At 31.6% G+C, this 24,877-nt stretch overlaps 6 protein-coding genes across 13 annotated transcripts; 1 reads left to right on the top strand and 5 right to left on the bottom strand.

Moving 5' to 3' along the window:
• The first annotated feature begins 224 nt into the window (after positions 1-224).
• Positions 225-7,716, top strand: LOC100749465 (crossover junction endonuclease MUS81). 4 transcript variants are annotated; one of them, XM_033324684.1, is made up of 9 exons: positions 225-1,223; positions 1,304-1,409; positions 1,514-1,634; positions 1,720-2,145; positions 2,215-2,431; positions 2,509-2,721; positions 2,813-2,926; positions 2,996-3,134; positions 6,990-7,716. In XM_033324684.1, exons 1-9 carry the CDS (start codon positions 858-860, stop codon positions 7,055-7,057), a joined length of 1,770 nt encoding a protein of 589 aa, XP_033180575.1. In that variant the 5' UTR covers positions 225-857; the 3' UTR covers positions 7,058-7,716. The 4 variants fall into 4 exon arrangements, with proteins under 4 accessions (XP_033180575.1, XP_033180577.1, XP_033180576.1 ...); XM_033324685.1 differs by lacking the exon at positions 6,990-7,716 and adding an exon at positions 3,485-3,596 and having other exon boundaries at positions 226-1,223; XM_033324686.1 differs by lacking the exon at positions 6,990-7,716 and having other exon boundaries at positions 2,977-3,111.
• Positions 3,566-7,091, bottom strand: LOC100741411 (odorant receptor 9a). 5 transcript variants are annotated; one of them, XM_033324689.1, is made up of 11 exons: positions 6,963-7,091; positions 6,449-6,893; positions 5,630-5,799; positions 5,373-5,498; positions 5,195-5,312; positions 4,952-5,105; positions 4,602-4,718; positions 4,411-4,501; positions 4,066-4,202; positions 3,866-3,998; positions 3,620-3,782 (listed from the first exon to the last, which is right to left on the bottom strand). In XM_033324689.1, the coding sequence occupies exons 3-11, from the start codon at positions 5,660-5,662 to the stop codon at positions 3,729-3,731; spliced, it is 963 nt and encodes a 320-aa protein (XP_033180580.1). In that variant the 5' UTR covers positions 5,663-5,799; positions 6,449-6,893; positions 6,963-7,091; the 3' UTR covers positions 3,620-3,728. The 5 variants fall into 5 exon arrangements, with proteins under 5 accessions (XP_033180581.1, XP_033180580.1, XP_033180578.1 ...); XM_033324687.1 differs by having other exon boundaries at positions 4,841-5,105; XM_033324691.1 differs by lacking the exon at positions 4,602-4,718.
• Positions 7,717-7,864: 148 nt separating the features above from the next.
• LOC117152538 lies at positions 7,865-10,750 on the bottom strand. The gene is made up of 9 exons (XM_033324692.1): positions 10,134-10,750; positions 9,835-9,960; positions 9,635-9,752; positions 9,266-9,530; positions 8,944-9,060; positions 8,764-8,854; positions 8,551-8,687; positions 8,338-8,470; positions 7,865-8,261 (listed from the first exon to the last, which is right to left on the bottom strand). The coding sequence occupies exons 1-9, from the start codon at positions 10,269-10,271 to the stop codon at positions 8,208-8,210; spliced, it is 1,179 nt and encodes a 392-aa protein (XP_033180583.1). The 5' UTR covers positions 10,272-10,750; the 3' UTR covers positions 7,865-8,207.
• Positions 10,751-12,600: 1,850 nt separating this feature from the next.
• Positions 12,601-15,868, bottom strand: LOC100741652. The gene is made up of 9 exons (XM_033324681.1): positions 15,862-15,868; positions 15,402-15,586; positions 15,142-15,267; positions 14,948-15,065; positions 14,600-14,864; positions 14,335-14,445; positions 13,979-14,069; positions 13,777-13,913; positions 12,601-12,751 (listed from the first exon to the last, which is right to left on the bottom strand). Exons 1-9 carry the CDS (start codon positions 15,866-15,868, stop codon positions 12,601-12,603), a joined length of 1,191 nt encoding a protein of 396 aa, XP_033180572.1.
• A 721-nt stretch (positions 15,869-16,589) lies between these two features.
• Positions 16,590-18,947, bottom strand: LOC100741772. The gene is made up of 9 exons (XM_003485522.3): positions 18,735-18,947; positions 18,483-18,608; positions 18,295-18,412; positions 17,906-18,170; positions 17,663-17,779; positions 17,503-17,593; positions 17,287-17,423; positions 17,077-17,209; positions 16,590-16,768 (listed from the first exon to the last, which is right to left on the bottom strand). Exons 1-9 carry the CDS (start codon positions 18,945-18,947, stop codon positions 16,715-16,717), a joined length of 1,254 nt encoding a protein of 417 aa, XP_003485570.2. The 3' UTR covers positions 16,590-16,714.
• Positions 18,948-19,758: 811 nt separating this feature from the next.
• Positions 19,759-22,002, bottom strand: LOC100741888. Its single transcript, XM_024372317.2, has 7 exons — positions 21,731-22,002; positions 21,346-21,610; positions 21,125-21,241; positions 20,935-21,025; positions 20,717-20,853; positions 20,511-20,643; positions 19,759-20,184 (listed from the first exon to the last, which is right to left on the bottom strand). The coding sequence occupies exons 1-7, from the start codon at positions 21,762-21,764 to the stop codon at positions 20,131-20,133; spliced, it is 831 nt and encodes a 276-aa protein (XP_024228085.1). The 5' UTR covers positions 21,765-22,002; the 3' UTR covers positions 19,759-20,130.
• Positions 22,003-24,877: the final 2,875 nt, after the last annotated feature.

A 24,877-nucleotide genomic window follows, 5' to 3' on the forward strand; every position in this document is an offset into this window, starting at 1 on the left:
AAGATAAAAGCATATTAAAATAAATTGTATTTAAATATAAATAATTTATTAATATTGCTCCATCGGTAATAATTTTATTTTACGAAAAAGAGAATTAAATATATATTAATTTTTATACAAAAGAGATCAAAAATACATATTTATACTACACATATAAATTTTACTTATTTTTGATTAGTTAGTAATATGAATTAATATATATGAATTATATTTATTATATTTTATAAAATTCTATATGAATTAATATTTTCTTAAGATGTCTAGTAATATTGAAATTTTTGTATCACTACTGCGATCATATAAAGAGGTTTCGACACTCGCTAGAGAAAACCGTTCGAAAATTGAATCGTGTCTAGTTGTGAAAAATCATCATGGAAGCTCAATAAAATCCAAGTTCTTGTAAGACAGACAGACTTCTTGTCTTCCATGCTGATTTTTCACAGGTAGTCATACTCGATTTTCCTTAAACTTCAGTATTATATGAGTGTCAAGAGTCAAGAATTTTTTAGAAGATCATGATTAATAATGTCAGAAATGTCAGAGCTACCTTGACTTAACATCCTATATTGTGTGAATCTGCCCTTAAGAAAATTTCTTAAGAATAATTTTAAAATGTTCATTGTTTAATGTACTTATTCATATGTTTATAAAAGTAATGATTTTCCATTTAAAAGAGGATATGTATATAAATATATGTATAGATCGTGAAGATTTGAAGTTCTACACTTAAAATTGATATACATACAGATTTCAACCTTAAAAATGTTTTGTGTTTGGTTGAAGTATTAATTTCATAATTTATTAAACTTAATAACATACATGATATAATCTTTTGCATACCGTGATATAAAAATACTATGAAAAGAATAAAACTTAAGCCTAAGAATCCAAACCCACTATTTGAGCTCTGGTTAGAAGAATGGAGAAAAGAGGCTGCATCGAGAAATTCCGACTTGCAATATCATTTTTCGAAAGCACTCGCTGCATTAAAAAAATATCCCTTGCCGTTAAAATCTGGGAAGGATTGTATAATATTGCAACACTTTGGCACAAAATTATGCTCCATGTTAGATAGAAAACTCAAAGAATATAAAGTTCAAAATAATGACTCAGTAAGTGTGAAGAATGTTTGCAAGCACTGCAGTTTTAATGAACAACCTGTATTTAAAAGGAAACGCAGATCACAACAAAATATTGTGGACACAGATTTCATACCTGAAAGAGTAAATATATTTATATATTTCTTATATACAGATGTAATAACATATCAAAGAAATAAACTTAATAAATATATTGTTTCAAGACAGAACTAACAACATTTGACGATTTAAATTTATCATCTTGGAATGTAGAAAATTATGCTGCCTTATTGATATTATATAAGAAAACACTAGACTCATGTTATTCAGGTATATTTCAAGGAATATTTTTTATTTTTGTTTATTTTTGTTTATTTTTATTTTAATTCTATTATTAAATTATTATATCACTAATGAATACTATAATTTATTAGGATATACTACAGAAACAGATCTACTGTTGGAAATGAAACAGTTGTGTGGGCATGGAGCAAAGACTTCAGTCTTAGATTTGTTTGAAAGTGGATTAATTTCTATGATAGGTAGACCAATTAGGTAATAATATTTATTAATAACAATTTTTAAAATTATATGTGAATTTGACATTTCTGTAGTATTAAATGTAGTATAACTTGTATAGGTATAATCTTACAGAGCATGGTATAAGTATTTCAAAGAAGATATGTGAAATTACAACTACTAATGTAATATCATTAAATTCTTTTGAAGTATTAAATAAAATTCAAAACTCATTAAAACCATTGATTACACAAAAGTCTAAGTTAATAAAAGATTCAGCCGATCTTAATAATAGGAATGAGGAAACTATTACTATTGAAAATCACTGCCAACAACCTGATGAGAATTTTGAAAAACAAAAATCGAAGGAAAATATTGTCTACCCAAAAAGAGTACAAGAAAAAATGAAAGAAGTAAAAGATATGAATCATGTACATAATTTAGAAAATAATGAAACAGATTTTACAGATGATTTTCAAAGAAACTATTATTTAGAATCAAGAAATTTTGATATAATATTATTAGTAGATACACAAGAGACTGCTGGGTATGTTTACATTTTGTTAAATTATAATGTTAAAATTTTATCATGTATCTGTAAATAATTTTCATATAGTGGTAGGACAGAACCTCAACATGATGCTACTATCACAGGACTAACAGAGTTTGGTGTATCATTTGAGATACGTCATTTAAAAGTTGGTGATTTTGCATGGATTGCTAGGTGTAGAAGAAATAAAAATAATGAACTAATCTTACCCTTTATAGTAGAAAGGAAACGAATAGATGATTTAAGTGCAAGTATTACAGATGGAAGATTTCATGAACAAAAGGTATATATATGACATATGTATACATAATTCATATTTATATATTTTTAAATGGTTAAATAGAATATTATTTTATATAGTTTAGATTAAAGCAATCTGGAATTACAAATCTTATGTACATAATTGAAGATTATGAGAAGGGTCAAAGATTGACAATACCACATTCATCATTGATGCAAGCTTCCATTAATACTTTGATACAAGATGGTTTCTCTGTAAAATATACTAAGAATCATAAAGATTCTATGTTTTATTTGTCATCATTAACTAGAATTTTAATAAAAATGTTCAAAGTATGTAATCTTTTTACAACAAATTTTTATATTTTTGTGTAGTTATGTAATTTAGTTTGAATCGTATTTTATAGCAAATATATTTTTCTAGGAAAAAAACCTGATAGGTTGTAAAAAAGAAGTTATTACACGAACAAATATTTCAAATAATACCTGTAGTCTCATGGTATTTGAAGAATTTAATAAAGCAGCTTCTAAACAAAAGGTATTTAAGCTATTTATCACTGATCATTGATTTAATGTTTACATTTTTAGGTGTTAATACATTTTTTAGGTTTTTAAAGTAAATCAAATGTTTGTCCGCCAACTACTACAGTTAAAAGGAATGTCCATAGATAAAGCTTTAGCAATTGTAGAACATTATCCAACTCCTCGATTATTAGTTGAAGCTTTTCAGAAGTCTGGTTGCAATGGTGAGTTATTATTAGCTGCTATTGAATTTGGTGATAAAAAACGTCTTATAGGATCAGTAATTAGTAAAATAATTTATCAATTGTATATGAAAAAAGATCTAAACTGATAACTGAAATTTTATACGAATAAAGACATAAATGAATATTATATGTACAAAAAAAATGAACAAAATTTTATACAATAATAATATAGAGAATAATATTTTTATAGAATTAATTATTTTATAATATTCATACTCTCTGTAAAACTTTTTATTATATATATGATATTGGGCACATGATCACTACTAGTTACTATTTTCAAAATATTTAGCAATAATACCCCAATGAGTACATGCCACAAATTTCAGAATAACAGCATCAGTGACAAATTGATAACAAATTTTATTGAACCAGTATATAACAATTTATTGACGTACTTGGTAAAGTATTTGGTAAAGTATATCATTTTATTTCAATAATTTATGCCTTTCTTCCATTCAGAATGTAGTCATAATCATATAATATTGACATAACTCTTAGAAAAAGTAAGATTGGGTTGTCATTAAACCATAAAATTACTAGAAACGAATATTTTCGAGTAGGTACGAACGATTATTCTCTCAGTGACAAGAACATGGTGAAATACGACATACAAGCTTTAACAGTCTTGAAATTAAAGAATTATTATTACTAACATCCGCTTAAATTATTATAACATGATACTTTTATTAATTTCCATTATTACGTACTATTCCAAAACTTTCAATGTTCATCTCGTACATCCCCGCTGCTGTCAATATACACGGTTTGTTGGACCTCACTTGCATTAGGTAAAATACCTTTTGAGCTTTTGTCGGTATTTTATACCAATCCGAGTCATATCTGCCTCGAAATCCATAAGTTTAGACTATTTGCGGCTTTCTGTATTTTATATGCGTTGAAAACTTACATTTTATTGGACAATTCTACACTTTGATCCAGTAATGTTTGCCCTGGTAGACTAAACATGTACAAATGAAATTGTTCTGCTATGAGGTAGACAATAGCCCTGATGGCTTCTGCCGGTCGGTCCAAGAACACAATTACCTAGAAGGTAAAAGCATCGGTTTCGTTCTTTCTCAATACTTATTCGACTCAGGATGTTCCTCCTAATTCAAACTTTTATGAAGAGAATTAAAAAAACATGGTAGTTACATAAAAAATTGTTTTACATATGTCAACATTTGTATTTTCAAGAAATGCAGAAAAAATTAACAATTTAGTAATTTCTAAGGTGTATAAAAGATGTTCTTACTTCAACAGCTGTTACGCTGAGAATGATTGCATTCAACACCATCGTAATCAAGTACAAATTCCGGCAACATTTCTCGAGGACGTCATAAAGTCTTAAAATATGACAAATGAACCAAAGTCAGTTCAAGTTGTATTAATTTCTTATCGGTTATTAGTTTACTATTAACTAGTCGGACTTAAAACTATACAGACTGAAGACATTTATAGTGCATCATCACGCATTCTTTGAAAGCATCGTATCCAATGTTGCGTATGTTAGTACCATTTTTCTCGACAAAATTATTTTCTGCAGTTTTCTGAATCTGGGATCTGTACATGTGAATAATTGAAGTCCAAATAAGTAAACATATATAAATGAAGTATACTCTTTACCGCGTAATACAATTTTTGCATTGTTTTAACAGAATTTTTATTTAAACCATTGTATTTACCCACATACTGCAAATAATCCGCAAGCGTGATAAATAATAGTAATGTATAACGAATCTACCGAGATTATCGTTACCACGATAATAATCGCACAAAGAGATAAATGCACATACACGATATAGAAGTGTTCTTCGTTATCTAGGACACCATAGTGAACTTGAAATACATTATTTCGTTGTCGGGTTTCGTTTAATGGTATAATAATATCTAGGACGGGATTATATAATGGAAGGGACAGAAATATTACGAGAGCTATTAATAACGTTCCTGGAAGAATTATTTTTAATTAAAAATTATTTTTATATCCAACACTTGTTGTGGAAGTATATAATAAAAATCATAAGATGACCACTTACTTCTGTACAGATATGCAAGTTTATAGCCGTGTTTGGTAAATTTATCTAGCATTTGTAATTCATTTTTTGATTCCAGTAATTTCCAATCTTCTTCCAGGGAATTAAATAATTTTCTAAACTAATGATATCTTGATTATTATGACTTTGTATGTGAAGGAGATATTAAATACATACGTACCAGCGTTTTGTTGGAATAGATGTTTAGTATTTTTGCAACACTGATAAATACTGTAAGTATGTGCGGTAAATTCAGGATGACGTTATCGAAATCTTTGTTACGTATGGCATCGTATAGCTGCATAGACTATGGAATCGTGAATCCCAATCATGTAATAATATTACCTGATTACTTACTCTGCTATTTATTTATTTTTCATTATATTCATCGATTAATAATAATAATCATGAAAAGGACATAGCATACGTTCCTCTTACCGTTGGACCAAAGAAGCTTATAAAACCGCACATTATTGCAATTACTATAATATTACTAGTACGATCTTCCTGATACGGATTTATCCCACAAATTGACAGATACTGTTTAAGCGGCTTATGGTAGCTAATATCGAACACATTAAAATCTTGCTTGTTGTTTGCCTGAAACACTGAACATTGCCGTTTAAACTAACAATTTAAGTCTTTTATTGAAAAATGTGACTCAACGTTGAATTTGATATTATAATGTAAAATATGGTAGAATGAAGAAGAAAAAGAGAAAATGATATGATGTGCTAAAATAAGAAATTTATTTCGACATCTATTTTTTGGTATTTGAAACATTTATAGTCAGTGAATTATAACACCGAGTTACCGCAATAATCATAATTTGATATCAAATTTTTGTACAAATTTGTACCTTTATGGACACAAGTAATGAAATGGAACTTATATAGAGATTCGCTTTACCGATTAAAATTAATATATTTTGGTATATTATGAGAAATCTATGAAATTTTGCATTTTTAAATTTCGTATAATTGCAAAAGAATCCACAGTCAGCAACAATATAGAATATATTCAGTTTTCTCTTACTATTTAAATTTCTTAGATCTGTCTAATACAGACGACTTATTAGCAAACGAGACGGCGAAAGTGATTTAACAAAGTTGTATGAAGTATGAAGTATGAAAGTTGTTCTTTATATTGTACACCGAGAAATTGAAATGGATCCTATGAATGCACTTATATCCCTTCACCCGATGTCTGTGAAAGCATGTAATTTTTACCATCGAATTAGTTTGACGGTTTGCTTACCGGCAAGTATGCATTATAGCACAATGTTGGGTAGCACGACATCGAATAATAACTATGTCGTAGATGTGAAAATAATAGGCCATCGGTTGCTGGAATGTCAATCATTTGCGTTGGGAATTGAAAACCTGTGGTTACCCTGAAATATCGACCTCACTGGTTGTGACACAACCTTAGTCGATGACGATCGGCGATAGCAGCAGGTTTTCAATCAATTTATTCCTTGAAAATTCTTTGGTGGTTAATATCTTACGAGCAAGAAGCATGCATATGTGTGCGATCGACATTGCAGTGACACCCAATTACTTGTTGCGTTGTATATTTGTAACGCATCGTCCAAAGTTTTATACGCATATTATATTAATCAATAAGCTGCTATATAGTGTATTCGGCTACAGGTGTAAAAATATTTAAGGGGCGATACTTGAAGTTAAAATATGATGAAAATCTAGAATAAAAAGATCGTGTTTTCGGTTTCCTTTTTTAGTTATTGAGAATTAAATATTATCCAAAATACCTCTGTGCCGAGCAACCTTCTTTACAGGAACGAAAGTAGGTGAGTCTAAGCAGCGGGGTACACAGGGTTCCTTAAATCGAACGATAGATGGATAGCAGCTTATCTCGTACAGGCCGTAGGGAAGAAGATTATAACATTCGAAAACATAATTCATTATGCCTACTAAGTAAAATCCATATATAAAATCCAGCATATTTAAAATCTGTATATGTATATTGGCGAAATGATATCTTACGCGAACAATAGTTATGAAACTGTGGCGGCACTCGACAGCAAATACCACCGGAAGATAACTAGTGTCGGACAACGGCAGCGCAGTGGTTAGCGCCTTAGGTTACGAACGTTCGGGACCCGGGTTCAAATCCCCGGCGACCGGAGTCCGATTTTTCTTTCCACGATTCTTAAATGAGAAGAAAATAAAGCAGTATCTGCCCCAGCAGCGACATCTACAGCCAGCAACTACAACTATCACGGCCTCAAAACTAACTACTAATCTTGTTAAAATGCTTGGTAACAACGTAATTTTAGTAGAAATATAATAAAAGAACCAAACTCAGATCTAGTTATATTAATTTCTTATTGATTATTAGTTTAGAAGAGATCTATAATGCAACATCACATATTCTTTAAACTCTTCGTACCCAATGCTCTTAATGTTAGCGTCATTTCTTTTCGGCAGAATTATTTTCTGCAATTGAGATCTGTATACGTCAATAATTGAAATCCAAATAAATGGACATTCATGAAAGAAATATGTATACCTTGTACCATATGATATTATTTTTGCACAGTTTTGATACAATTCCTATAGGAACTATTATATTTACCCATTTATTTGTTTAGGAATTATTAAGCAATACTTCAGCGAAATGAAATTTTGCACAAATAATTATTATAGAAGAGTTTAAATAACCTTATATGGAGAAATAAAGAAGCCAAAATGATTCCTTCAGGAAGTCTTACAAAAGATGGCGAAATGTCCATCTCATTTTCGAGATATTATCATTAGCTTATAAAAATGATTAAGTAACAGTGATTTACATTATTAAGCGAGATCAATCTATGTTTAAAAATATTTAAAAATATTCTGTGAAAGATATAGTTTAATAATTTTATTTACATCGATAACGTTGTTTAAACTATTCAACATTAACAATGCATAGTGACTATTTATCTTATTATCCTCATTGTAGGTCCATCCAGGTATAAAATGCAATGAATATGAGTAAATGTCTATGAGTCAATTCATCCTCTCAGTGACATTAACATCGTGAAGTATGACATACATGTTTTGAAAGTCTTAAAAGAGAAATGACGTAAGTACCTACTAGTTAATAATATAAAGTAACTATAACTGTCCCATAATATTACATACAATTGCAAAATTTTCCATATTCATTTCGTACAATCCACCTGCCGTTAATGTACACAGTTTTTTACTCCGTATTTGCATCATGAGAAGCATTTTTTGAATTTTTACTGGTATTTTATACCAGGTGGACCCATATCTGTTTTGATACGAGTAATAAATTATATTTTTTTCTACGATTGAATATTTGCATTTTATACGATTGCACTAGATACATACATATTATTTGCTAAATCAGAACAATGATCCAGAAGTACCTGCCCAGGCAGACTGATCACAAACAAATGAAATTGTTCAGCTCCAAGAAATATGCCGGTTCTAATTGCTTCCGCCGGTCTTTCTAAGTTAGCGACTGTCTGAAAAATACAAACTTTCAATTAGGAAAATGCTTCCAGAATTTTCATTCGTTTTCAATTATTAGATTCTCTTTACTTGAACAGCTGTCATGCTTATACCCATCATATTTAATCCAACTTGAAGCAAATAACTACTTCGACTGTTTTCATTTAGAATATTGTAAAACCTCAAAATATAACGAAAAAAGCACATTAATTGCGATCAATAATCATCTCGCACCGTATTGTATTTTATCGTCATTTAATAAATACAAACTCGATCGCTTTATCGTGAGTGATCACACAATTTTTTATCTGTTCGTACGTGTAAGTCTCCGTCATAGCTTCTGTAGAGAATATGATTGAACTACTAGTTGCTTTATGGACTTGATGCCTATATTTTGAATATAATTATAAAAAATGAAATCTTATTAGTTTTATCTTCTTATTCTTATTAGTACAAAAAGAGATATATGGTTATTGATCCTTAAAAGCTATCATTAAAGAATATCACGTCTATGTTATCAATGGGGAAATTTCACGCATGATAGCCTTTACGGATTAACGCGATCTTATGCTTTTTGCAGTATCATATTTACCCACACACCGCAAATAATCCACTACTGTGATGGATTATAAGGATATATAACGAATCTACGGTAACTATTATCATCACAACAATAACAGATCCCCATGCAAGCTGTAAATATATGTAAAAGAAGTACTCTTCATGATCAAAAAATATGTAATTAACTCTAAATAATTGTTGTCGCGGTCGAGTTTCATTTAATGGAAGGACGACATCCAGAATAGGAAAAAGTAATGGAACCAGCAAGAACAGTACCATGAAGATCAATAAAGTATCTGAAATGATCACAATTGATCGCTTATGTTCAAAATATTAATAGAACAAATCCTTTATACACATAGAAGCACTGTAATTGAAAAATTAAGACATGATAACCTACTTCGGTACAGTTGTGCCATTTTGCTGCCTTGAATGGTGACATCCTCCAGAACGCGTAAATCATCGGTTAACTTCAATTCCTTCCATTGTTTCCTCACAAATTCGAACAATTTTCTAAACTATGATATAACATGTATTTTTACGACTTTATAATATGTTTTCATTCCCAAAGCTTAATCAGGTAACAATAAATTCACGTACATTTTCTCTGTTGAAATGGACATTTAATATTTTAACGATACTAGTTATAGCTGCGATTAAATGCGGCATACACTCGATCACTCCGTCCATATCCTTGTCATATAAGGATCTATATACTTCTAATAACTAGTGATTGTAGGTTCCAATTGTCAATAACGTTATCTGGTTATTTACTTTCTTGCGAGGAATTTATTCAACTAAGTTTTTTCATTTCGATTATAATACATTTTATAGAAATGTATCTCTATAAATAAAGAATACATTTCTATAAAATGTACTATACGATATGTTTCCCTTACCGTTGGAACGAGAATGCCTGTGATACTAGTCACCATTATAGTCACAATAATACTTCTGAATATATCTCTTTGGCGTGGATCTTGTCCTACAATTTGCAAATATTTCTCGAGCATTTTATAGTAAGGAATGTCGAACATATCGGTAGACTGTGTTCTGACTTTCTGAAATGCTGAATGTTCTAAGTTTAAATTAATTTCATGAAAGAATTATTCCCGGCTAGTTTACTTTAAATACCATAAAAATTATATATTGACAAAGAACTATTTTAATTATTTATAATTTATATTGCATTTGAGTCATTCAGAAGACAGGTACTGATCCAACCGCACTTTTTATTAATTTTTAAATTTCATTACACATGCACACGATTAATATTCAATTTTCCAGAAACAAATTTGCTTCCATAAATTTTTCTTATCGTAAGAAGGTGACGTAAATGATGGTAAATTCTAAGATAAATTTAAAAACAATAATAGTTGTAATATCAACATTTTCGTGTGCTCTTCAATTTATAGAGTTGATCAACGTGACTTCTAAATGGCTCATTTCTATCTCTTACTATCCATATTCCCAGATTTTCAATTAATTGACTTCGGTTAACGTTCGGACTATCGTCGTGCCGATTGAATAAATGTTTCTGTTCTTAAAATTGCGAAAGTCAATCTGCGAATGCAGTTATACTCGATATTCAATATTACTGAGCTTGTAATTACGGTTATCAAGTATGACTATGAATCGACTTCTTTGCCGGACAGGTATGCAGTATATAGCATAATGTCTAAGTTACCTATTGCTGAATGACAAGTGCATTATAGATAGGAGCATAACGAATCAAGGGTTATAGCGATGCCTGTCATTTAAACTGAAAATCGAAGATCTATGATTACAGTGAGATATTGATCGAGCCACTGACAATATGGTATTAACTAAGTACTCAGTGATGTATAAATAATTGTAGAATTAATTATACACTGAAAAGTCTTGAATTCTCAGAAAAGTATCGTACCTCTATTCGCAGTGTTGACGTGATAATATTTCCTTCGACCTCTAGCTAAAGCTTTGACACGTAAAAAAGTGCAACGGTGTTATTTGCGAGATGTAAATGAAACTTAAAAAAGTGGTGGATCCAGTTAGTTAATAGATTCAACCGTTGGAGTTTCATTATATGTATCTTGCTAAAATTAGTACACAAATGTAAATTTTCTCTGTGGCTCGATGGAACGAACTGAAAGAAATCTGTGAAATAGTGGTCAATTCATTATTTCGGTAAGGTATATAACATGTTTTACACTCTGTGTTATGTCGCGTAAGACATCTGCACTGTCTACGTATCGTCATTTCAACCCTCAATCTAATCTAAGGATTCACCATAAACCTTTAACTTTTAACTTCATTGTGTCAATACATGTTTTTCAGTCAATCTGTTTGTCCTGAAGGATTTTTTAATCCTAGAAATTTTTTCGGTTCACGGCTGGTTTTTAGAAAAGTCCTTGGGTTTATTAGGCGCTCTTGAAAACACGGAAAAAGCGGGTATTCACCTATTGGGAAAACCGAATATTTGTCTAACAAAACAAGCTGGTTTTTTCCATGAACAAGGTCACCCACAAACCACGTTGGTAGGAAGCTTCCTTCTCATACCTTTTGGCATTAACATGGGTCATAACCAGTCGACATCGCGGATCGTTACGCTCACTTTTCCTAACGAAAAGTGTGAACAACAAATCCGCGTTCTTCATTCAAAGGACACACTCACACCGAACTTTCTTCCGTAATAACATAGGAACGACAAGTCAGTCTTAAACTTATTCTCTAGACTACAGAGCAGTCACTTCATATCTATACTTAGTCTCCTTCAACTACGACAAGAAACTCAACTGTAAGGGCCTTGCTCCATTACCAAATAATATTGTGTGTGTACGCCAAATCATCGTCTACGACTTATATCATACGAAACGGTGTAACTCTTGAGTGTACAAGTGTTGGAAATATAAAGTACCCTGTTAATAAACCCTGTTAATCGCAGCGTTATACCACCTCAACCACCCCTATTATCTCAACGGAAATCAGGGGATCGACCTATTCGCGGCGTCGATTATTATAATCGTAACGGGAATTTACGACTCCCGTTGACGTGTTTCCTCACGATTGCGTCTCGCCGCGATTGGTCGAAAATACACTCTGAAATATCAAATAATATTGAAAGATGGTTCAATAATTCTATTTACGTGTTTAATATAGTAATTTAAACGATTTAATATTAACAGTACATATCTTGGCTATATGATCTTAGTATTCGCATTCCTGGTTAATCTTGTATCACAGCACAGTGAATTTGACTAAATAATTTCAACAGATAAGGTAGAACCGTTATTTTAGCGACAATAACATCGTGAAGTAGGACATGCACGTTTTGAAGGTCTTGAAAGAAATTGTAAGCAGTTAATGTAAGACGAGAAATTATTAGAATCATATAGTGATACATACCACTCCGAAATTTTCTATATTCATTTCGTACAGTCCGCCTGCCGTTAAGCTGCATAGTTTCCCACTTCTTATCTGCATCATGTAAAGTACTTTTTGAATTTGCACGGGTGTTCTGTACCACATGGCACCGTATCTATTATAACATCGAGAAAACACAACATTCGAATCAATCGATTCTTGATTGAGACTAATTATTAATTGCATATGAAGATTACAGAGAAAAACATGATAAGGTAGACTTTTTTATATTTTATTAATTAAGAAATTTTTTAATTTTATATTAATTGTCAGCCGATTTCCTAATACCAAATCTCTGATTCATTGTCATAATATTAATCGTATCAGCATGATATTACTTTTTCGGGAATAATCGCGTAGCTATTGCAGTTGCGCTTTGCACTTGCACTTTGCATTTGTACTTTGCACTTCGCACTTGCACTTTACGCCAACATTTCGTAAATGTTGCAGTCTGCTTCTTCAAGGCAGATCTGAAATTGAGGGTTTTGGGTCTCATTGTCTCAATCTATATTGAGCGATATTCCGATTGGTTGATCAAACCGATGACTCAACTAGGAAGATCTTCATTCGCCCGGTTAGAACTTCCAAGTTGAGCCATTAATTTGATTAGCCAAGCGGAACATCGCTTAGTATAAATAGCGACAACGGGGCTCGAAACCCTCAGTTTCAGATCTGCCTTCAAGAAGTAGACTGCAACGTTTACGAAACTGCGCAAAGTGTAAAGTGTAAAGTGTAAAGTGTAAAGTGTAAAGTGTAAAGTGCAAAGTGCAAGTGCAAGTGCAAGTGCAATAGTTACACGATTTTTCCCGAAAATCCGATATCACGACATCTCAGCATCGTAGAAGTTCAAAATCTAATTTAAAAAGTAACTTAATTATATGATTTCTTATATATTATATTATATATTATATATTATTTATTATTATTATATATTATATTATTCATTTTTTAAATATTGCACTGTTACCTATTTTAGAGTCGTTATTAAATTTATATCATATATTATACATTATACTATATTATATATGTATATAAATTATATAGACACCAAAACTGAAGAAGAAATCAACAATAAATGGAATTATCATGTTTGCCTCGTACGGTTTACATATTGCACGCGTATATTAGACATATATGTACATATTATTTCCTAGCTCAGTACAATGATCCAGAAGCACCTGTCCGGGTAGACTAAGCACAAATAAATGAAATTGATTGGCCCCACAAAATACCACGCTTCTAATTGCTTCTTCCGGTTTATCTAAATTTATTACTGCCTGAAAAATAAAGCTATCAGTTAAATACATGTTTCTTTTTAATTTTATTCGGCTTTTCTCCTTACTTGCAAGGCTGTTGCGCTGATTATCAACATATTTAATCCAACTTGGATCAAATAACTAGTTCGACTGCTTTCGTTTAGAATATTATAAAACCTTAAAATATAATAATAGAAAAAATTAGTTGCGTTTAATAATATTTTGATAAACTACTGTTAGATTGCAAATGTTTATACGTTTATGGGAAATTCAGAGATGCAAAATAATACAAAATGAATATAATACGCAAAAAAAATATAAAATATTCAAAGTATAGTATTCACTATGATATTTAGTTATTATTTTAGTCGTGTTTATAAAAATATTTTATGTAAATATTCACAGCCTATTTAGAATTTATTGTTACTCGACAGATACAAACTGGATGGCTTCGTTGTGCGCGATCACGCAATTCCTAATCTGTTTGTACGTGTAATTCTCCGAAATAATTTGATTGGTGTCTAAATCTTTTGTTGCCCTTTGCACTTGGTTCCTGTATTTTAACAACAGATAGAAAAAATAATTGTAACATCTTTTAAAATTTATTGTAGTGCCGTGTCAAAGCATTTGAACACTTATGCATATCTTTTGTAAATATATTATAATTATGATATATGTCTATATGTTTCTGACAGCACCATATTTACCCACACACGGCAAACAATCCGCTGTTGTGATGAATTATAAGGATGTACAATGAATCTACGGAAATTATGGTTACCACAACCATAATTGATCCCCAAGCTAACTGCATATATACGTAGAAAAAATAATTGGCGTCGTCAAAAATAATGTAATTAATTTTAAGCAGTTGCTGACGTGGTCGAGTTTCATTTAGTGGGAGAACGACATCGAGAATGGGAGAAACTAGTGGGACCAGTAGAAATAATATCAAAGCGGTCAATAAAGATCCTGAAAAGAATAAACTCGATAACTTACCTGCAAAATACTGAAAGAAAGTATTTTTGTTAGATAATAATAATATGATAATATACTTCGATACAATTGAGCCATTTTGTTGCCTTGCATAACGGTTCGATTCAAAACGTACAATTCATTGTTTAATTCCAGTTGTTCCCATTGCTTTGCCACAAATTGAAGCAATTTGTTAAACTATAAATAATATATTGCGAATATTTATTATATTATTTATATAAGAAACTCTTTATCTAATAATAAATTCACTTACATTTTGCCTGTTGATCTGGATATTTAATATTTTAATAGCACTGATCGTAGCTGCCATAAAATGTGGGAAAACGTTGATTACTGCGTCCATATTCTTGTCACATAACGAGGTATACAATTCTAGTGACTAATGATTGCAGGTTCCAATTGTTTAATAACATTACCTAATTATTTACTTTCTTGCGAGGAATTCATTTACTTTAGTATTCTCAATTTATCTATAACATTTTTCTACGAGAGGTTTACTAGATCCTTCCTTACCGTTGGTATAATGTTGCCTGTAATACTGATCACTACAGCAGTTACTATAAAATTCTTAAATCCATTTTTTTGACGTGGATCTTGCCCCAAAAGTTGCAAGTAGTTTTTTAGCATTTTATAGTGAGGAACATCAAATATATCAGGAGATTCTCTCTCAGTTTCCTGAAACGCTAAAATGCTCCAAGCTTAAATTAATTTCCCGATAATTTACATTAAGAACCATAAAAGAACAACATAAAATTATAACTATCACTAGTAGACCGCGGACTTTTATGCATTTATGGGAAATCTCAAGGTAAAAAATGTAAGGTAAAAAATCTCAAGGTAAAAAAAGCTCTCTTCTTGGCTTCCATTTTATTAATTATTTATAAAAATACTAATTTGCACAAACATCCGCGATCTAATCATACTTCAAAAAGTGGTAACTATTTCGATTTTTGTGTAAACCTATTTCGCTTACTAGCCATATCTCCTTTTTTAACTAGAGTAACCGCTTCAGAAGAAAGACTGTCATGTGGAGAGTATGAAAGTTCTGTTTCTCAGGATCGTAGAAATCAATATGATATACGTATGTAAGTTTTCATTCGACATTCGATACTATTAGACATCTGCAGTTTTTCCATCAAGCGTTAATGTGAACTTTTTCGATTTGCTGTCACACGAATATGAACTATGGTATAATTTTTAATCTGTGACATCATACTTGAAGAGAAAATTATGATTTCCGAGGCTCTATTGTAGCCTGTCAAAACGTTCTGCAGTATATGCAACACCTGTCATTATAGTTAGTCTCTTAAATATTGATATCGTTTCGTAGAGCGTCCCAGTTAAATATTAATTGTAAGTGTCGAGAGATTTTTTGAAACAGTGTCATTGATCCTGAAAGACATTGTTCTTTTTATGAGTAGCGTATTCTAGTTGTAATACTTTCTTCGACATGCGATTGAAGATTCTTTACCAATAAGCTCTTATCACTGTTCACAACACGCGAATATTGTAACAATAGGATTGCGTTATCTTTATACTATCGTCAATTTCATGTGCCTAAAGTTGTATAATTATGCTAGTGTAATGTAGGAAATGAATTCTGTGAAGTAGTACGGAATGTGTGTTATTTAGGTACGATTCATGTATTAAAATATCAATATCGTATGAAAATTATGTGACTTTATGTCTTTATTTGCGCATTCGTCGAAGTCATCAAAAATGTCAAGTATTACATTATATCGGCTATTTAACATACTATTTATACTTCTGGCTAAACTGGGTACAAAACGCAGTGAATACAATTACATATTTCAGGTATCGCAGATTCAGTTTTTTAATGACATCAACATTGTGATATAGGACATACACGTCTTGAAGGTCTGAAAATGTAAATTCTCGAAAATAGTAAGTAACGTAATATCAATATATAAGTACAGTGCAACGGTTTGTGGACAAATAGATTCTTCACTTTGTAGTCCAAAATAGATGTTTAACGAAATTTTAACTAATATTGACTACAGCGGCATAACAAGTAAAAGTAAACAGTAGAACAAATAAGGGCCGCTATTAATGCTAAATAAAACTTTAAAATGTCAGTTCTAGAATGTAAAGTACGAAATCTATCTGAAACATACATATTTGCACAGTACTTCACACACATTTATAATAGTGCTAGACTGATACATACAATTCCGAAGTTTTCTATATTCATTTCGTACAATCCACCTGCCGTCAATGAACAAAATCTTTTGCATCTTATTTGCATCACGTATATTACTTTTTGAATCTGCACGGGTGTTCCGTACCATGTGGAGCTGTAACTATTTTGACACGAGTAATTAATTTTATTGGAGACTGTAACTAATGTAGTCTATATGAATACTTTCTTAACACATACATATTATCTGCTAAATCAGAACAATGATCCAGGAGCACCTGGCCTGGTAAGCTGAGTAAAAACAAATGAAATTGATTAGCCCCACAAAACACAGCACTTCGCATTGCTTCTTCCGGCCTGTCTAAGTTTACCACGGTCTGAAGAATAACATTAGATAATTATTTACCAAGAATTATTTTTCATTTGTATCTGTTATCTTTTTAAAATTGTCTGTACTTGAACAGCTGTCGCGCTGATACCCAACATATTCAATCCAACTTGAATTAAGTAACTACCCCGACTGCTTTCTTTCAATATATCTGAAAATCTTTAAAATTAATGAAGATGTATATTAGTGACATTTCGTAATTTTTTGATTATTGTAATAAATACAGACCGTATGGCTTCATTGTGCATTATCGCGCAATTCCTGATCTTTTCATACGTGTAATTCTCAGAAATAGCTTCATCAGTAAAGTAGTTTGGATTTAAAGTTGCTTTTTGGACTCGATGTCTACGGTTAACGTAACAAATAATGAGCATGTGTGTACTTAGTATAAATATTGTGATTACAATATTTACTAGTGCATGCGAGAATGCTGCCTCATAACCATCCCTTGCATAACATTATGACATTTACCCACAGACTGCAAATAATCCACTGCTGTGATGAATTATTAGCATGTATAACCAGTCTGCACCAATTATGGTGTACACAACAACAGCTGCTCCACAAAATAATTGTAAGTATATATAGAAAAAATAGTCATCATCGTCAAAAAATATATAATTAACTCTTAGTAGCTGTTGGCGTGTTCGAGTTCCATTTATTGGATGGACAATATCAAGAATGGGAGAAATCAGTGGCACCAGCAAGAATAATCCCATAAAAGATAGTAAAGTGCCTGAAAATTAGTACAGTTGATTTTTTACGTGTAAATAATTCTACGTATATGTCAGAGAGAACTTTTTTTGTTAAACGTCAGAAATATTGGAAATCATGACGAGAATTGGGATATCTTTACTTACTACGATAAAATAGCGCCATTCTATTGCCTTGCATGACGATTTCCTCTAGAACGTGCAGTTCGCCGTTTAATTTCAGTTCCTGCCAATGTCTTGCCACAAGTTGGAACAATTTGTGAAACTAGAAAAAAATAAGTTTTTATGCCTCTTGCGTCGTTCAGAACTTTTTATATAAAAAGAAATTAGCGCACATTTTGCCTGTTGAAATGCATATTTAATATTTTAACAGCACTGATGGAAGATGCGATAAAATGTGGCAGACACTCGATGACTCCATCCATGTCCTTGTTATGCAACGACGCAAATAACTCTATTGTCTATCGATTCCAAGTGTTTAATGATATTACCTGATTATTAGCTTTATTACGTAGCATTCACTCAATCCAGTTTCCTCATTATATCCTTCCTACTTTTCTATCTAATGATTGACGTATTTTTCTTACCGTTGGAATAGTGATGCTTGCGATACTAGTCACCACTATTATTACAATCATATTTCTAATGCTATTTCTATGACGCGGATCTTGTCCTAAAAGTTGGATGTATCGTTCGAGCTTATTATAGTAAGGCACGTGAAATATTTCGGGGTCGCCAGTTTTCTGAAACACTGAATACTCCAAGCTTACGTTAATTATACGAGTTATATTAAATATCATAGAAATAACATTAACGTAATGTCAATATAACTGGACGCTGCGGATTTTTATACATTTATGGGAAAATTTCAAGGGAAATAGATGCATAGAATGCATATCATATGCAAAATACATAAAATATTCGAAGTATAATATTATTTATAATATATAACAGGTAAAAAATTTTTCTGTCTGGTTGCGGGATTTTCAATTACATTCGTATAAATATAGGTCTGCATAAATATCCGCTATATAAAAAAATATAATCGTCCGCTAATATAAAAAAATAAAAATCGTTAGTTTAAAAAGAACTAAATATTTTAGTTTTTGTGTAAATCTCTTTTCCTTACTAGCTACAACTTTGGGTTTTAAACGCCGGTGATCTTAACTCGTGCAATTGCTTTAAGCGAAATCTCGTGTAACAAGTATCGTACGAGGTATGAGTTCCCTTCTCAGGATCATAAAGATCAATACGGTACGTACGTATGTGACTTTACTCGACGTTTGATATTACTGGACATTTGCAATTTTTCCACTAATTGTTAATGTGAACTTTTTCGATTTGCTGTCACACGAATATGAACTATGGTATAATTTTTAATCTGTGACATCATACTTGGAGAGAAAATTATGATTTCCAAGATTTTATTATAGCCTGTCAAAACTATGTTCTGTAATATATGCAACGTCTGTTATTATAGCTAGTCTCTTAAATATTGATATCGTGTCGTACGGCGTCCCAGTTATATATGAATTGTAAATGTCGAGAGTGACATTGATCTTGAAAGACACTGTTCTTTGTATGAATAGTGTATTATAGTTGTAATACTACTTCCTCTGACATTCGATTGAAGATTCTCTACTGACAAGCTTATCACTGTTCACAACACGCGAATATTGTAACAATAGGATTGCGTTATCTTTATACTATCACCAATTTCATGTATCTAAAGTCGTATAATGATGCTTGAAGTAATATAGGAAATGAATTCTGTGAAATAGTGCGGAATGTGTGTTACTTAGGTATGATTTCTATAAAAAAATATTAATACTTTATCTGAGGGATGTTTTTATATCTTTATTTGCCAAAGTCATCCAATATGTTCAGTATTACATGTCAGCTATCTATTATATTAGTTGTACGATTGGTAAAACTGTGTATAATAAACGGTGGATGATATTACATTTGACTAGTAATGCAGGTTCAGTCCTTCAGAGACATCAACATTGTAATGTAGGACATGCAAGTTTTGAAAGTCTGAAGATTAAAATATTCATAAATAGAAGATAATATAGTATATATAAATATAGTGGTATGCAAAAATTCCCAGCCAGGTAGCTTTTCCATCTTATATTGTAAAAGCCGTATTTGATAGAGTTTTATCTAATATATAATATGTAATATTAATAAAGAGTATAATAAATAAAGGGACACGATGGAACTAATAATAATTGTTTTATCGTTATAGTACAGTAATACTACGTAAGATTCTTGAAAATATCGCGTGTGTTATATGACATGAAAAATGAGAAATTTTTGTACACCACTGTACGTATATATAATAGCGCTAGACTGATACATACTACTCCGAAGTTTTCTATATTCATTTCGTACAATCCACCTGCCGTCAATGAACAAAATCTTTTGCATCTTATTTGCATCACGTATATTACTTTTTGAATCTGCACGGGTGTTCCGTACCATGTGGAGCTGTAACTATTTTGATACGAGTAATTAATTTTATTGAAGACTGTAACTAATGTAGTCTATATGAATACTTTTAACACACATATTATCTGCTAAATCAGAGCAATGATCCAGGAGAACCTGGCCAGGTAAGCTGAGTAGAAACAAATGAAATTGACTAGCCCCACAAAATGCAACACTTCGCATTGCTTCCTCCGGTCTATCTAAGTTTACTATTATCTGAAATATTAAGTAAAACAATTATTTATATAGAATTATCTTCAGTTTGTATTTGTTGCCATTTTCAAGATTATACTTTACTTGGACAGCTGTCACGCTTATTCCCAACATATTCAATCCAACCTGAATTAAGTAACTACCTTGACTGCTTCCGTTCAATATATTGTAAAATCTTTAAAATTAATGAAAATGTATATTAGTAACATTTCGTAATTTTTTATTTACCTTATCATTTTCTGTTATGCCTTATCGTCAATTAATAAATACATACAGTATGGCTTCACTGTGCATTACCGCACAATTCCGGATCTTTTCATACGTGTAATTCTCAGAAACAGCTGTACCAGTAGAGTTGTTTGGATTTACAGTTGCTTTTTGAACTCGGTGTCTACGGTTATGATAACAAAAATGAATATGTGTACGTGTTATAAATGTAGTGCATGCGAGAATGGCGACCAATAACTAAATCTTGCATCACATTATGATATTTACCCACAGACTGCAAATAATCCACTGGCGTGATGAATTATTAGCATGTATAACCAGTCTGTACTAATTATGGTGAACACAACAACAGCTGCCGCACAAAATAATTGTAAGTATATATAGAAAAAATAGTCATCACCGTCAAAAAATATATAATTAACTCTTAGTAGTTGTTGGCGTGTTCGAGTCCCGTTTATTGGATGAACAATATCGAGAATTGGAGAAGTTAGTGGCACCAGCAAGAACAATACCATAAAAGTTACTAAAGTGTCTGAAAATTAGTACAATCGATTATTAGCGCGTAAATAATTCTACCTGTATGTCAGGGAGGACCATTTTTGTTAAAAATTAGAAATATTGGAAATCATGATGTGATACCACCATGACTTACTATGGTAAAATTGCGCCATTCTGTTGCCTTGCATGACGGTTTCCTCTAGAATGTGCAGTTCGTCGTTTAATTTCAGCTCCTGCCATTGTTTTGCCACAAGTTGGAACAATTTGTGAAACTAGAAAAAAATAAGTTTTTATGCCTGTTGCATCGTTCAGAACTTTTTATATAAAAAGAAATTAGCGCACATTTTGCCTGTTGAAATGCATATTTAATATTTTAACAGCACTGATGGAAGATGCGATAAAATGTGGCAGACACTCGATGACTCCATCCATGTCCTTGGACTCCATCCATGTCCTTGTTATGCAACGACCTGTTGCATCGTTCAGAACTTTTTATATAAAAAGAAATTAGCGCACATTTTGCCTGTTGAAATGCATATTTAATATTTTAACAGCACTGATGGAAGATGCGATAAAATGTGGCAGACACTCGATGACTCCATCCATGTCCTTGTTATGCAACGACGCAAACAACTCTATTGTCTATCGATTGCAAGTTCCAATTGTTTAATGATATTACCTGATTATTAGCTTTATTACGTAGCATTCACACAAATCAGTTTCCTCACTTTACCCTCGTTAATCTTCTACATAATGATTTATGTGTTTCGCTTACCGTTGGGAAAATGATGCTTGCGATATTGATCACCACTATCATTACAATAATATTTCTAGTGCTACTTTTATGACGTGGATCTTGCCCCAAAAGTTGGATGTATCGTTCGAGTTCATTGTAGTAAGGCACGTGAAATATTTCGGAACCTTCGTTTATCTGAAGCACTGAATACTCGAAGCTCACATTAATTACACATTCGTGTTATATTGAAGACGACAGAAATAACGACAACATAACATTAATTTCATTAGTCACTGCGAGTTTTTATGCATTTATGGAAAATTTTAAGGGAAAGAGATGCAAAAAGTGTATTATATGCAAAAAGTATATTATATATTATATGCAAAAATGTATAAAATAATCAATATATAATATTGTCTATAATATGTAACAGCTAAACACATTTCCTGCCTGGGTCCGATTTTGTCAATTATATTCATAGAGATATAGGTTTGCATAAACACCCGCAGTGTTATCATTAGTTTAAGAAGAACTCAATATTATTTATAGTTTCAGTGTAAATGTCTTTTCGTTACTGGCTATAGCTCGAGATTTCTAACGCTGGTGTTTTTAACTGGCGCGAGTGCTTTAGGAGAAATCGCGTATGTAACAAGCGTCGTATGGAATACAAGTTCCCATCTGAGTATCGTTGAAATCAATATGGTTCATATGTAGTTGTACCAGGCGTTACATGTTACTGAGAATGTATAATTTTGGTCATTATATATTATACTGATTCAGTTTCTTGTCGAACAGCTGTGCAATTTGATATCATTTTAAATTTATTACATCATCCTGGTTAGGAGTATTATGATTTTCTGATGTTCTTCTGGCTCCCATTAAAATATTCCGCGGAACATGAAAGGCTTATTATTATGTATAGTTATCCTGAAATATTGATACCGTCCCGTACGACATGCCAGTTTAATTTTAATAGTAAATGCTACCAGAGTTTTCGAAACTGTGACATTGATCTTGAATGACAGTGTTCTTTGTATGCACAGTGTATTCTAGTCTCTAATACTTTGGCACTACTTCTTCGGACTTCTAACTGAAGATTCTTGACTGAGAAGATTGTCACTGTTTGCCACACACGAATATTGGAACCAATGGATCTATGTTATCGTTAGACTTACGATTGCCGGCATCAATTTCATTCTTCTAAAATTGCGAAATTGTTTTTGAAGTAATGTAAATGGAATTCACTGAAATGGCAGTGAATGTGTGTTATGTGTATTATTCAGGTATGATTTATGTGCTAAAATATTAACACTGTATAAGAGGGGTGATTGTTATATCTTTATTCGCCAATGTCATAAAAAATGTCCAGTATTACATGTCAGCTATTTATTATACTAGTAAAACTTATACTTGGTAAAACTTTATATAACACACAGTGGATGTATGAACGATTACATTCGACAGATAGTGCTGATTTAATTTTTCACTGACATCATCATTGTAATATAGGACATGCACGTTTTGAAGGTCTGGAAATTAAAATATTCGTAAGTAGTGGATAATACATACACGTATATACAGGATGTTTGGTTGCAAGCGTAAAAAAATTTAAGCTTTTTCTATGTCCTATTCTATTCTATATTCTATATTTTTTTCTATATTCTTGTCGCTAAAATAAGATGAAAATCAAAATTAAAAAGATTTCGTTTTCTGATTTGTTTTTCAGTCATTGTCAATTAAAAATTGCCCGAAATATCCCTGTGCTCGAGCAAGCTTCCTTACACGAACGAAAGATATTTAGATCAGCCTAAGCAATGGAGTGCACAAGAATCCTCAAATCGAACGATACGTGGGCAGCAGCTTCCTTCGCACAAATGTAGAGAAAAAAGAAAAAGAAAAGCTGTAGAGAAGAAAATAATGACAATCAAAGTCGCAAATTATCCTGCACAACGTCTTCTAAGAAATATCGGCCAACCACGGACAGGGCCATGGCTGTAGGTGTGAGAAATTTGTATAAACATTGTTTATGTACGTCATTATTTATTATTTATTTATGGAGACAGAGAGCTAGAGGAAACATTAATCCTCTCTATTTGAAAATTCCACGAGGCGATTTTCGAAACGCTGTTATGTACTTTAATAAGTAGACAAGTATAATGTCTAATCTACGATTTTTCTTAGAAAACATTGCGCAGGATCATTTAGGTCTTCGAAAGTCATTATCTTCTCCTCTACGGCTTGTGCGAGAGAAGCTGCTGCCCATGTATCGTTCGATTTGAAGATCACTGTGTATCCCGCTGCTTAGGTTGATCTAATTTCGTTCCTGTAAGGGTTCTTGCTCGCATACAGGGATATTTCAACCAATTTTTAATTGGCAATAATCAACAAACAAATCAGAAAACGCAAATTTTTTATTCTTGATTTTCATTTTATTTTGGCTTCAAGAATCACCCCTTAAATTCTTTTATACCTATAGCTAAACACTCTGTATAGTAGTATTCAATAGTTTATAGTAGTAAAATTATATTTGAAAGAATTTTATCTGATATTGAATATAAAGGCATA

Source organism: Bombus impatiens, unplaced genomic scaffold (assembly GCF_000188095.3).
Source record: "Bombus impatiens unplaced genomic scaffold, BIMP_2.2 scf_0060, whole genome shotgun sequence".
In the NCBI taxonomy this organism is placed as follows: Eukaryota; Metazoa; Arthropoda; class Insecta; order Hymenoptera; family Apidae; genus Bombus; species Bombus impatiens.

What these genes read in the sequence shown, in the direction of transcription:
- LOC100741411 (XM_033324687.1), bottom strand. Translation starts at nt 5,662, where the DNA reads ATGTGCGGTTTTATAAGCTTCTTTGGTCCAACG. An exon ending in GGATTATTTGCAGTATGTGG is followed by an intron (nt 4,719 to 4,840) that starts GTAAATACAATG and finishes TCACATGTACAG; the next exon opens with ATCCCAGATTCAGAAAACTG. An exon ending in TCAGCGTAACAGCTGTTGAA is followed by an intron (nt 4,203 to 4,410) that starts GTAAGAACATCT and finishes TTTACCTTCTAG; the next exon opens with GTAATTGTGTTCTTGGACCG.
- LOC100741888 (XM_024372317.2), bottom strand. Translation starts at nt 21,764, where the DNA reads ATGCAAGGCAACAGAATGGCGCAATTTTACCATA. An exon ending in TAAGCGTGACAGCTGTCCAA is followed by an intron (nt 20,854 to 20,934) that starts GTAAAGTATAAT and finishes TTAATATTTCAG; the next exon opens with ATAATAGTAAACTTAGATAG. An exon ending in TCTGATTTAGCAGATAATAT is followed by an intron (nt 20,644 to 20,716) that starts GTGTGTTAAAAG and finishes GTATCAAAATAG; the next exon opens with TTACAGCTCCACATGGTACG.
- LOC117152538 (XM_033324692.1), bottom strand. Translation starts at nt 10,271, where the DNA reads ATGTTCGACATTCCTTACTATAAAATGCTCGAGAAATATTTGCAAATT. An exon ending in GGATTATTTGCGGTGTGTGG is followed by an intron (nt 9,061 to 9,265) that starts GTAAATATGATA and finishes TTCAAAATATAG; the next exon opens with GCATCAAGTCCATAAAGCAA. An exon ending in TCTGATTTAGCAAATAATAT is followed by an intron (nt 8,471 to 8,550) that starts GTATGTATCTAG and finishes GTATCAAAACAG; the next exon opens with ATATGGGTCCACCTGGTATA.
- LOC100749465 (XM_012393919.3), top strand. Translation starts at nt 858, where the DNA reads ATGAAAAGAATAAAACTTAAGCCTAAGAATCCAAACCCACTATTTGAG. An exon ending in ACTAGACTCATGTTATTCAG is followed by an intron (nt 1,410 to 1,513) that starts GTATATTTCAAG and finishes ATAATTTATTAG; the next exon opens with GATATACTACAGAAACAGAT. An exon ending in TTTTAATAAAAATGTTCAAA is followed by an intron (nt 2,722 to 2,812) that starts GTATGTAATCTT and finishes ATATTTTTCTAG; the next exon opens with GAAAAAAACCTGATAGGTTG.
- LOC100741772 (XM_003485522.3), bottom strand. Translation starts at nt 18,947, where the DNA reads ATGATATTTAATATAACTCGTATAATTAACGTAAGCTTGGAGTATTCA. An exon ending in AATGGCGCTATTTTATCGTA is followed by an intron (nt 18,171 to 18,294) that starts GTAAGTAAAGAT and finishes ACTAATTTTCAG; the next exon opens with GCACTTTACTATCTTTTATG. An exon ending in ATATAGAAAACTTCGGAATT is followed by an intron (nt 16,769 to 17,076) that starts GTATGTATCAGT and finishes TTACATTTTCAG; the next exon opens with ACCTTCAAGACGTGTATGTC.
- LOC100741652 (XM_033324681.1), bottom strand. An exon ending in CAGGCAACATTATACCAACG is followed by an intron (nt 15,268 to 15,401) that starts GTAAGGAAGGAT and finishes TGCAATCATTAG; the next exon opens with TCACTAGAATTGTATACCTC. An exon ending in GCGCACAACGAAGCCATCCA is followed by an intron (nt 14,070 to 14,334) that starts GTTTGTATCTGT and finishes TTATATTTTAAG; the next exon opens with GTTTTATAATATTCTAAACG.